The 13,544-nt window shown below is 40.2% G+C and overlaps 2 protein-coding genes across 2 annotated transcripts; one reads left to right on the forward strand and one right to left on the reverse strand.

The window, feature by feature from the left end:
- Nucleotides 1-100: 100 nt before the first annotated feature.
- On the forward strand, nt 101-6,320 carry LOC148233851 (protein sneaky-like; the record flags this gene model as incomplete). The annotated part of the gene is given in 7 exon segments (XM_088188966.1): nt 101-248; nt 312-505; nt 1,868-2,057; nt 2,120-2,307; nt 2,371-2,580; nt 2,640-2,848; nt 2,913-6,320. Coding segments are annotated over 7 exon segments (1,515 nt in total), but the record flags the coding sequence as incomplete, so codon positions are not given.
- On the reverse strand, nt 3,300-13,014 carry wech (tripartite motif containing 71 protein wech). The gene is made up of 2 exons (XM_088188981.1): nt 12,880-13,014; nt 3,300-6,206 (listed from the first exon to the last, which is right to left on the reverse strand). Exons 1-2 carry the CDS (start codon nt 12,994-12,996, stop codon nt 4,143-4,145), a joined length of 2,181 nt encoding a protein of 726 aa, XP_088045107.1. The 5' UTR covers nt 12,997-13,014; the 3' UTR covers nt 3,300-4,142.
- Nucleotides 13,015-13,544: the final 530 nt, after the last annotated feature.

Raw genomic sequence — 13,544 nt, forward strand, 5'->3', positions numbered from 1 at the left:
AAATTAGAATTGCCCATAGTGATTCAAATATTTTTTTTGTCGATATTTTGTATAACATTCGGTTAGTTATAGAATTCTAATTCATAATTAATTTATAAATGTGGTATTTTAATTGAGTGTGTTTTTAGCCATTGGTAGTGCTCAATTTATAGAATTCAGATGTATTTCACTGTTGGTTTTACCATCCATGTTCACCAAATTCGGAAGAAGCTTTGTTAGGGCGATGATTTTAGTATTTTTATTAGAAGGTAATTAAAAATACATTATTTCATAAATTAATTATTTGTTAGTATAAATGTGTGTCTTAACAGGTCCAGTTAATAACGCAATAAGAAACACAAAAGAAATCGTTAAATTGATTACTTGTAGCGTGTCTCTGAATTATAATTTAACGAAAGTCAAATTGGATGTTTATTTTGAGCCATTCGTCAATGCTTCGATGAAGATGGAACCTAATTATGATGAAATAAATAGTGTTCTAAGGTTGTATACTCATACAATGACAGTATGAAATGGTTGGCAACATAGACTGTCACAAAGGCTATCTAGTAATTTGTATACAAAGTATATCTTCAAGCAACATACAAATATTGATCATTTCTACCTAGTTGCTTTATATAAAAATTACTATTTTTAATTTGTGGTAATCATCTTCCTAACTGACAATATTTAATACGAGCTATGTGTATTTTTTTAAGTTCATTACACTACTTGGTGATTCCCATTAAAAGCGAAATTGAGGATGACTATCCAAATAATAAGTCAACAATAATTGAAAACAAATATAAGTATGTAAAATAAAAACTATACATCTTACAATATATTTTATTAATAAATTATTTGTAGAATATTTGATAATGATACTGAAAATATAAAAACTGAAAAGTCATACTTGGGTAAAATGGAGCAAAAGTGCAATAATCAATTGGATAAAGGTGATTCATTCCGTTATCATTTCTTTTGAAGATGAATAAGTTAATAAAGCAAAGTTTTTATTTATAGCTATGGGAAAATGTAAAGATGTATTCTCAGATAAATATGAAAGTTGTCTGGAAACGGCCCTCGTAGAAGTAGTCGGATGGATGTTTTGTTGGCCGTTGGAATTAGAAATCGTTTGCAACATAGCTGACAGTATCGGAGTCTCCAGCGTTTGCGATTCTTCCATGCATGTAACCTTAACTCCCACCTCTACTTTTTTTTGTTTAATATAGTTTAGTGTTATATACATTTATTTATTAGTTTATTGTTCATAATTATTTATGTCCGCCGCATAAGTTTCGTGAATATATAACATATTTTTTATTTATATGATTATTGAGACAATACTGGACCTTGTAGATCTCGAGTAAAACTCCTGTCTGCTCTCTGATGACTAATTGAATGGTCTTTTCTGACACTTTGCGAGTGGAATTTGTACTAAATCCATTTATAAACACTTGCTTACAAACTTACGAGAATTTTGCTGTATAAATTCTAATAGCATTTTGTGTACCTGTTTTCTGCCTGGAAGCGATGCCCTAGCCGTGACTGCAAAATTTGTTCTAAGCTGCATGACGTTGTAGGCGATGGGTTCCTTTTTTATGTCACAGCTACGCGATGAATTTCTTAAGTAATTTTTTATTTTCGGTAGTAATGTTTGTAATTCGTGCAACCGTCACGATATGATAATACACATATAATTTACTTTATTTTATTTTAAAACAACTCTTCCTGGTGTGATTTTCTACGAAGAAAAGATACTTGGATTTTACATACTATACCTCATTACCTCTTATCTGTGTCAATTTGAATATTAAGCGCATTTCTAAGACCTTTAATAACAGCCTGAAAAAATTCTAAGTTTTCATTTTACAATTGTGAATTTAAGATTCAGCCTGGCGTTGGAGACGATTACGGAAATTTGACAAGAGACGTTAAATCGTTCGAAGAAAACTTCACAAAAGCAGACATCCATCAGACGATGAAAAATATGACACCGCACATTGAAATACACGGAGTTAGAAATGTTTCAACAACGCTGATCAAAAAAATTGTCGAAAAAATGACTATCGTCAATTGTAAAATGTTTCATATATATCCTTCTTGTGATTTTTGATTATTCTTATACAAATGATTGCAGATTTACTAAAAGTAGTTCACGTTTACTGCACTCTGCTCTTTTTGAAGATTATCAAATCGTCGCAGAGTTATCATGACAAATTTGTGAAACAAATATATTTCGATAACAAATATATAACGGCGTACTTTAGAGCGATCGATAAGAGACGAAAAGACGACGGAAAAATGTCTCTACTACCGCTGAAAAGTGTAAATAAATATTATATATTTATAGTAACATAAGCGGTCTGTAAAATTATTTACGTTTTTCAGGTGGAGAGATCCGATTTGATCGACGTTCGCAGCGATTTGATAAAATGCGACGCCGGAACAGTGATACAATTTGCAAAGCTAGCTTTGGAGATGGCGGCCGTTTCGATGATCTTGTTGTTCGATACGTTGATACACGAGTCGGCGAGAACGATAAGGAACAACGCGCTAGTCGATTACGAGCAGGAAGGACTACACGACGTGATAGTGAAGGTGCTTCTTGAATTTCTTCGGCGCAGTGATTTTTAACACGATCTAGCGTATTCTCTCAGGTTAAAGGTACAGGAATGATGAGTTCGCTCGTTAAATCTTTAATCGAGGATTTCAACATCGAGAAGAGAGCTCACGTGCTGAGCGACAACCTCGACTGTCTGCCGTCGCCGTCTTCTCTTCGAAGGATTTACTTTTATAAAATATTCGGCGGATACTTGATCGTCGCTACTATAATTTTGTTCGACATCGGCATGTTCAGATTGAGAAGGTAACGTCGCACTTTCTGCTTTAAATTTAAACCTAGGCTTATCGAGTCGTGTACATTTTTGTAGATTAATTTGCGCATTCTGTTATAATAAAATTGAAAAGAAGCGAATACATTATATTTACAATAAGGCGACGAAGAAGAGACACAATATTCAAGATTTCATGAAAACGAAGGCGAAGTCCGTTGCGAAGGAGCGCATATTGTACGAGGGCGTCTTCGGAAAGATACCGATAGAAAAATGTATGCTCTGTGGAGCGAAATATTACTTTCCAAGTGAGGAACGTTATATACGCTCCAAGCTTGCTTACGATACGATCGTCACTAATTGTGAAAATTTTGATTTAGATAAAGGGAGCGTCCACGCGTGCGAAAATTGTAGTTTTATATACTGCTCGGAATGTCGGAGAGAGACGGGGATGAGGTGTTACGCCTGCGAATAAAACGACAGCGATAGAGGAACGTGTGCTTTATTGCACAAAAATGTGTACATTTTTAATTAAACACGGCGAACGGTCAGATTACAAAAGTCGATAATTTTATTTAGTTCCAATTTTATTATCATATAATTCAATATAAACATACAAAACAACATACAACAAATCCAATTTGTACATTCGAGTTACATCTTGAGGTAGATTCGTAATCGTCGATTAAATAAATAGGAACTGTGTAAATAAATCGATATATATATACATATATAAAGTTACACGGTTAGAAAAGAATTCATTATTTTCAGTCGACAAGTCAGTCTTATACGTTTCGTAAAAAGTATACATATTCATAATATAAATCGTTAAATTTAAAATAAGTGTAGATTTTTAGCGTTCAACGAATCGCGGCACGAACACAACATAGAAAATTTAATTTTTAATATTATGCAATCGAAAAGCGGGATATTTTTTAAATATCAAAAATACAATTTAAAAATAATAAAAAGTAACGCGCGACGAGAGCGCAACCTAAAAATATCGAGGTAGCGTCGATACCTGATCGTTTTTAGTTTAAAAATAATCTTTATCGGCGGACACTGGACCGCCGGTCGGCCGCGACGACTAGCCGGAGTAAAGTCATTATTGCAGTCTTATCTAGGTAAATCGACGCAGGGGCATCGCAGTCTTATCTCTTCAGTCTTACTGTTGCGAATTTTCTATTCGACTATCGCCCTCTCGGTCGGCTAATAAAAAAAAATACGAGCTAAGATCGCAACGATTTCAGTGCACTCGTCGCATCAAATGCGACGAAGCGAAGCCGCTCGGGCCCCGAGAGCGCGAGCGGATCGCTCGGGGCGAATCTCTCACGGGTCGCCCTTGAATATCTGGATGAAGGTCTTCCCGGGCGGGGGGTTGTCCTTGGCGTCGGGGAGGCCCTCGACGACAATGACGAGGTCTCCCCGCGGCGTCAGACCGACGTCGGTCGGTCGATCGTTGTCCTCGGGGCGAGAGCCTTTCACCTCGAGCGTCCACAGGTGGTCGAGGCGAGGCGAGAACGCTATCACCCTCTGATTCTTGGAATCGGCGACGATTATCTTGCCTTCGTCGTCGCAGATGACTCCCGACGGCCTGCAGAACTCGCCGGGCTCGAGTCCTTCGTGGCCCTTAGCGCCGACGATATAGGCGAGCGTCGAGTCGACGAGCAGCAGGCGGTGGTTCTCGAAGTCGGACACGATCACGTCGCCCGCGGGAGTGAAGCAGACGCCGCGCGGCGTCGTGATGCCTTTGAGCGCGCGGCAGTGATTGGAGCCGTCGAACGAGAGCATCGTGACGAACGCTCCCTCGGGGCTGAACATTTGTATGCGGTAGTTTCTCGAGTCGGTGACGACGATCTGACCCTCCGAGTTGACGGCGACGTCCCACGGATACTTGAACTGACCGCAGTTCTTGCCGTTGGAGCCGAAGGCGAGCAGAAAGCCGCCGACTGGCGTGAACACTTGCACACGGTGGTTGTCTTTGTCGACGACCACGATGCGGCCGCGCGGGTCCGTGGCGATGCCCGCCGGCAGATCGAACTCTCCCTCGCCGGAACCTTTGGAGCCGAACTTGCGGAGGAACGCGCCTTCGGGGCTGAAGATCTGCACGCGGTTGTTGCGGCGGTCGGCCACTACGATGTTGCCACGCTGGTCGACGCAGAAGCCCCACGGCCGGCTCACCTGGCCGTCCTCGTGGCCGTCGACAGCGAACGAGACGAGCGGCGCGTCCGACGAGGCGTTCTCGAACGACTTGGCGAACACGGGCCGCAGACCGCCGGGGACGCAGCGGCCGGGCACCTTGCGCGCCGGAGCGGCGAGCGGACGAGCGACGACGGCTCTGCACGGCTGCGACTGGGTCTGGCCGTGTCCGCGGCCGAGCGCGCTTCTGTTACGGGAGACGGCGAGGGCGGCGTCGCACGGAGACGTCGCCACGTTGCCCTGCTTCTTGAGCTCGACGACCAAGTCGAAGTCGGGCGAGACGAAGAAGAGGCCCTCCTCTTTGGGCTGCACGCTCTTGTAGACGTCGGCGAAGACCTCGATAGTGGCCTCGGCCACTCCGTCGGTCGCGAGCAACTCGAGCCCGTCGAGCTCGAGCGCGCGGGCCAGCCTGTCGTTGGTCTGCACGAGGCCGTTGAGCGCGTCTCGCAGGCGGCTCATCTGATCGGAGAGCTCGTCGAGCCGCACGGCTCGCACCTCGCCCAGCCGCTCGAGCAGCTGGCGCTCCCGTTCGGCGATGGCGTCGGCGAAGTGGCGCATCGCTTTGCGGATCTTGACGGCGATCTGCGCGGCGTCCTTCTCGACGTCGCGCGACACGGCCACGGCGCGGTCGATCCGCTGCTTGATGTACTGCGTGCCCGCCCTGCCCTGCTCGAGGGTCTCTCGCAGCTTGGCGCGCCTGGCCTCGGCGGCGTCGCGAGCGGGCACGCAAGAATGCTCCTTGTGTTCGAACAGCGTGCACTCCTGGCACACGAGTCGCCTGCACGTCTCGCAGAAGTAACGCATGGGTTCACCGTGCGAGTCGCAGTGCGGCTCGAGGCGGGGTCCGAAGCCACCGCCGCCGCCGCTGCCACCACCGCCGCCACCGCCGCAGTCCAGGCAGCGGCTCGGGAATCCGAACGAGACGAGACGATCGTCGCATTTGGCGCACGAGAGCGAGCCCGTGGACGAAGAAGTCTGCGGCGACTCGCTGGGGGAGCGCTCGTCGAGCCCGAGCCGCGCGCCCACGATCGGCACGAAGCTCGGGGCGGAGCCGTTGGAGCCCGTCGCGGCGATCGCCGGCGCCGGGGGCCCCATCGCGTCCAGCAGGTTCGACAGCAGCTCTTTGACGCTGTCGATGCCGCCGAGTCCCATCGCGCCGCCGAAGTTGCCGGGCAGCAGGGTCATGGCTCCAGTCTGAAAGCGCAGTAAACACAACGTCAATGAAAACACCGACGACTAACGACAACAATCCGGCACGGAGCGTCCGGAGAACGCGCGAGCGCTGCGGCGAACGCGCCGCGGCGGACTGCACCAAGTCGCTCTCGGTTGCAGGTCCACGCCCTTCGGCGCGCTTCCGCAACTTTGCGAGCGCGTCGCCCCCGCCCGGCCGAAGGGACGGAGGCGGCGACGAGCGCGGTCGGAGAAGCGAGCGGGTCGGGCGCGTGCGCGCGCCCTCGCCTAAAAATAAACCGGGGACGGGTCGGGAGCGGCGAGGGCGGATATCGATCCGCGCGCCGGAGACGCCGCTCGCGCGCTCTCGACTCTCAAATCGCGCATCGCGCATCGCGCATCTCGCGACAGCTGACGATAAAACGTCAATCGCACAATATTGACATTTTTAAGAGCACGTTCTTCGTTCTTGGGTAATATAGCGAAAAAAGATTTATTAAGAAACCACGTATACGTATACGGCTAAAAACTACTGCTTGCAGAAATAAATCAATAATGATCTAGCATGCATGGATAGATGAAAAAGCGCAAAAACCAGTATTAGGTACACTAGTGCAGCGGTCTCCGAAATGATAACACGATCGTAAACATAAAATAAACAACAAATTGATAGCTGCGATGCGTTCGGATATTTTTACAAATATTCGGGGGACTACCACTGCACTGGTGAACGAGTAACAATTACAAGTGTTAAAGAAACGTTCAACTATCGTTATCGTGATGAAAATTGCAAGTCAAATAATAGGAAGATGAATGTCAAACAGTACTGTCTAGCTAGCTTAGTACAGTTGTTTCCGACCTTTTTGGAATCGCGACCCCGATTCCTAGCAGCCGAGTACCCCGCCCCGCCCCACCCAACCTCAAAAATATAAACAAACTTATTACCGGAAAGTTTATTTTTTTATAATTATTATTAAAATAAAACTGGCTGGGTAACCAATTAATCGAGATAAATAAAACTTATCGTGTTCTCAAGAACCTTTATATTCCATATAAACGATAAATGAAAACATTCATTTTGACATCTTTATACTTTTTTCTGGGATTTTTCAACAGCTGCTGTTTTCAAACGAAAACGGCTAACGAACTGAACATACATATTTATTTAGTTACATGTGATTAAAACTACGGCAGTTATCGCGTCCTCAAAACCCGTTATATCCCGAATAAGTATATTCTAAAGATATCTACCTAAAAATTAAATATCAAACACATTTGCCAAAACGTTTCATCCTAAAATATAAAAAATGTTTAGATGAAAAATTAAAATTTGAAAAAAAATATACATTTATTTCGCTGAAAAAAATATGTTTTGATAATAAATTGCTATTAATGGTCGTTTTTTATAAACTGCTACTTTCTTGCAAAAGACAGAAGTGCATTTAAGTCGCAGCGCAAAAATATTTTAAGTTATTATTAACTGCTTTTAACTAATTATATGTACCGATACCAAAACTCCCTATTATGGCGATTCTGTGATTTCCCGGTTTCGCTTGGTGCCTGCCTTTATATGGCAATCCAGTCCCATTTTTCTCAGTGCACTCTTTTAGTGCGAAGAGAAAAGCTGACAAATTAAAATATTTTTTCGATAAAAACTTTTTCCTGCAAACCTCCTGGCGACCCACCGATTTAGAAGATTGCTCGTTGACTAACTAGTTATATTTATATTACACGACCAATCTAGATTAGACAAAATATTTGCGTGTGAGGCAGATTTATATGGTAGTAAAGGCCTATTGTTTATGGAAAATAGCTATAACTAAAGTTCGGACTGCGAGTACTTAATTTTCAAAAACCGAACGCTTTTTAGTGCTAACGGAGCATAGACCCGAGTTAATTCTTTGTTCACTTCGTTGTAATTTCTCAGCAGGTATAATGTGTGTGCCCCTTCCAACACAAAAAAGCACCCGCGATAGCTAAGGGTCGGATCGCAATTCGTTTTCTCGGAACTTTTATACCGTTAACAAAAAAAAGCACCCGCAATTCGTTCCTTACCGAGCGTTCTCACTACGACGGCGCCGCGCCGGTGCGATTTTACGATTATCGACAAGTTAGAGAATAGACGAAACGCATAAAAATTGACTGCATTGGGAGTGCATAAAATGTACCCTTCTCAAAAGTCAAGAAACAATTTCAATAAAAGCCATAAAATCTTGCCTTCGTGTAGTGTGAACGATCGGCTAGTCATATCTCTAAGCAAATCATCTTGATAATTAAATTTATTTTTTGATACAAATATTTTAAACATCGAGCAAGTCGGTTTCAATTGTGATATGAACGACGCGAGTCGAACAAAAATAAAATCTCTAAATGAGTTCGCGTATAATAATATTAACGTTTATACATAAGCATGTATAATTTGTTTTCAATTATCAATGAGGTTTTAGAAACGTTCACGTTCGTAAAACGTTCTCCACATGATAAATGCAGTATAACGCCTGCGCACTCGGAACTGCGCTGTGTTACCCTATACGTTCTTCGTTCGAATCGAGGTAAAATCTGAATTAGCTGCATAGTTTTGATGTTTTGTTTTCGTCGTCCGTACTGCACGTTTCCGAAAAAGCGACACCGAAACGGAAACTTAACTATCTCGACGACGCCCGTTATTTCTGCAGCTACCTGCAACGGACGCAAAAATCTGCGATAAGATTTATTTTGGCACTGTCGATAGAAACAGTATCGTTAGCGCACCGAGAATATAAAGCCACTCGCCTCCAGATCTTATGAACGAAACGTCTCGGAAAAATAAGAACGAAAATAGAATAACCGGATTGTAAACCGAACATATTGGTAAAGTTTAAAATGTCTCATCGTTTCGACTTTGTCGGTAAGATATAAAAATATAAAAAGCACGATAAGTGTATACTATACAGAAAAATGTTTAACTATATAAAATATCGTTACTTTTATAATTTTCGTGTTAGTCAATATGATATTTTCTATTCGTTACTTACTTGAAAACAACACTCCTCAAAAGCCGGAACATTCCCGGAAGCTGGGCCAAAAAGGGTGGCGTTCGCAGTGTTTTCAAATGAACTAATATACGTTTAATGTATGTTTATCAATTTTTATTTAATTATTTACATATCGACATATTACAATTCAATATATTTATTTATATTCTTTTAACTGGTGATATTTCTTAAAGCATTCTCCGACGTGCATAGCCGGCTTCACATCGCAAGTTTCACAAAAATATAATGTCCTTTTTCGTTGTATTTTATTAGAGCACACTACACACTCGCGACATTTAGCCCCTTCTTGGGGCATAAGCACGTGTAATTTTCCATCCAGCCGTTGTTCTGGATCAAAGGAGTGTTTTCCTTTCATATTATCTAATCCTTCTTTATGATTTTCGGCCAATTTAACGATTAATTGATTAATTTCATTTTCACTATCATCACTTTCAGTATTAACATTGCGTTTTCTTTTACACGGTTCGATATTACTACCACTGTCACCACTATGGGTCATCTTATATTGGAAGTCTTCCGTTTTCAAGAGTATCCATTCAAATAAATTTCACCATGTGCACTGTAATTACCAAACGTTATACATTATTATCGCTATTTTCTGTAGAACTCTTATTAAATTGATTTATGGTGTTAGTTGTGGTTATATGACAAATATCAATGCATCGAAGAGAGGTCTTGAAATGGCAATATAACAACACAAACTGGAAAAAATAAAGCACACGAACAAAGCGGATACATTCCTAGAAATATTATATTAGTGAACCCTTGGTCACATTTCACATGTTTAGACATGGTATATCATATATAATCTTATTGTAGGGTAAAACTGTTACAATTTAATCTGTAAATATTAAAAAAGCCTCAAATTTGCGGCGCAATAAATTGGCTGAATGTCTGTTTTAAACAGGCTGTAGTCAGAGAATAATCTTAAAATATTAAATTTATTTTCGTGTAAATAACAACAAAGAAGAAAGAATAAAAAATAATTATAATATTATTTCAAAAAATAATTAAATACACACTATTTCTAATATGTCATATGTAAATATAACCAATGTAGAAACACGACTCTGGATGTCATTCGCTTGGATTAGTGCCATGCCATTGTATGTGTATACGTATGACCACGCCGGCCGGTCGGTTGGGTATTTGATTAAGTGCATAATAACTTTTATTTGCTTCATATTACCGACTTAAAACGCATGGCGCATGACGAACAATTAAAACATATTGGTCGGGGTGGAAAGGGTTAAAAAGGAGTCGGAGTCGATCGATTTTTATGATTCCGACTACACAGCCCTGGTTTTAAAGCCATTATATTGGCTTTATTAATATTTAAGATAAAAAATCATGAACTTGTTTATAGTACTGATGATTTTTTAAGATTAATTAGACTAGTATAATATATTATGAATATTTTAAAAATATAATAAATAAATAATTAAAAATATTTAGCCGCGCAGTAAGGATTTTTTAAATCAATGTTCTCTGAGAATTCTTACACATTAGTGCATATTTTATTTTTTTCACATTTTTTTCTACAAACTTCTAGACAAATATCGAGGGAAAGGAACCCGTAACTTTAAATATTAAATATTTGTTTATACATGGCAAAAAATAAAATTGTGGAAACGTTTTTTGGCGTAGCGTTTTTACCTGCGAACAAAATGTGTATCGATGGTCATTATGGTACACGTTTGATTTCTAAGATTAAAATCTTAAGTATGACGTTTGACGAGATGGAAAATATTTAAAAAAAAAAAAAAAATGTTAAACGTGAAATCTATTAGGTCTCATCCGCATGTGGAAATAAAATATCAAAATACGGAACTGGTCGATTAGTGACGTGCCAACGCTGCGTTTGCATACAAACACAAGCAATTCGGCGCACGCGCGAGTCGTGTGAAATAGGATTGAATTAAAAACAAAAAATATGAAATGTTTTTACTTGTATTGTATATATGAACGTTAAAATTATTTTTAAGTGGATTTTAATCTGTGAGTCGCATAAGATCAAAAATTTTATTTTAGTTAAATATTTACAAAGAAACTGAATATTTTGAAACTATAAATAAAATAAAAAAAAAATGCTGGTTTTGAGGATTAATTGACGAAATGCATTGATTTTGTTTCCACGAAAAAGGATATAAAAATTTAATTCTCGGTGCTACTTTCCTGTTATCAGGGGGGAAAATTTATTCTAGAAAAAAAAATATTCATTTTATTTAGTTATTATATACAATGATATTTTACAGAAAAACTATTACACTGAAAGAAGATATGACAGCAACTAGAGTGTAATGTTTTGTTAGTTCGAACTGCTATTTTACTTGGCGGTTTAAATGGTCAAGCATAAAATATTATTACATGAAAATTCGATCGTACGTATTGTGCTATATAAAATAAAAATAGCATTCGAACTACATTCAGTTATTTTTAGCAAATATTTAGTTTTTGAAATTTACAAAGATGAATTAAAGCTTCTATTTAATTGTTTCAACATTATTCTGAACATAGTGCATATTTATATTTTGGTGTTTTTATTAATATTTACTATTAAAGTGAAAAATGGATGTATAAACTTAATTGTTAAATGCCCGAGGGAAGGAGGGGGACATGCCCCCATTGCCTTCTAGACCCCAAAACTACCCTCAGTCAAAATGTTTATCTATATATTCGTGGGGTATAACAAGGGCTGTAGTGTAGGGTATACACCCTGTGCTATTTTCGTAGAAATTGCATATACCCTCTGGGTAATGTAGTGTAAGTATCTATAGCCATTGTCAGATATGAAAGACGGAAAATTGTCACGTTTTTTCATCTACCTGGCAAAGATTAGTTGTGGCAGTCCTAAAACACTAGGTTAAGATATCCATTTCGGCATAGACTAAGACAAAATATACATGAAATTAAATAACACAACGGATTTGCCCGAATCCAATCTCGGGATCGATTTTTCAATAACAAGTGAGTTTATGCATTAAAGAATGAGAATGAAAATACAACGGGAATTTTAAAGTTAGATTCATCCGCTTGGATTAGAGAAAATAGCAGATGGCTTTTCAACATCCGCCATTTTGTTTTCATCGCCTATCTCAAATTTGTCAATAGATAAAGCGTAAACGCTGGCTTGGAATTTTCTATGTATACAAATGCCATATGCGTGTGCGTATGTGTAAATAAATAAATAGATAAAGCTGCAAAGTTTAAGAATCTGCGGTGTATGGTAATAGGTGGTAGTAATAGTAGTAGAGGGTGAGTCGATAAGAGGTGCAGGGGTGGGTGCGGGTGCGGGTACGCATGCGCGCGGGTTGACCTTGAACGAGAGCTGAGGACGCGGCTAGTCGCGTTGAGGCAGGTTAGCGTCGAGAGATCGATAGCAGAGCCGCCGCGCGGACGGCGCGCGAACTGTTATTGATCTCGCTATTTATTGACCGTCGCTGATAAAATATAAACGTCAAAAATATTATCAACAATTAAAGCTCACGTTACGTTATAACGGTGCTGTAACCATCTATCGATGAATCGAACTCCAAAAAATAAAACCGTAAAATTAAACCAACTGTAACGTAGTAAACGGAGAACGGAGAACGGAGAACGGAGAACGGAGAACGAACAACGAACAACAAACAACGAATCCGAAATGGTACTGAGTTACTGACTGTTGTTTCGCCTTCGACCGGATTAGCTGCATTCACGAGCTTCTTCGGGGGCCTCCGCCCGAACGTCGAACCAGCACGCCGGTCGTTATGAATCTTAACGCGATCCATCGCGACCATGAACTTTATACACTTTTTCGGGTCGCACACAGTTAACATATGCGATTATTTATAGATCTATTATTCACCGTGTCACAGATATCATTTATATACTTATTATGAAATTTAATTTTCTATTGCAGTTCTTTCAATTAATTTATCTTTATAAGATGTTTACGAAACTCTAAACCTAGATATTTTGCTAATATACATTTTAATATTAGCTAATTTCTCATAAGCGAATGCTTGTTTACTTTCTTGAAAGGGCATATTTGGAATTTATTAAACAAAGAACTTTCATTTTTTAATTCTAAATCTTTCGTTGCCACATGCTAAACGTCAAAACAATCAACATCCACCAGCTAGTATTATCACCCATAAGACTTAAAATCAGCGACATATATTTTTAATTATAAACTGTAATTATAGCTTACAATTAATATATTGCAATATACAGCTGGGACTGGTTTTTAATATAAACGTATTTTATAAATAAAAATTCTATTTCCTGTGGAAACACAACCTGTGGCTCTGGAAACGTCCAGCGCAATACGAACTACGTTATTCCA

Source organism: Plectrocnemia conspersa, unplaced genomic scaffold, assembly GCF_051122295.1.
Source record: "Plectrocnemia conspersa isolate PC_06_02 unplaced genomic scaffold, ASM5112229v1 ptg000007l, whole genome shotgun sequence".
NCBI classification, from domain to species: domain Eukaryota; kingdom Metazoa; phylum Arthropoda; class Insecta; order Trichoptera; family Polycentropodidae; genus Plectrocnemia; species Plectrocnemia conspersa.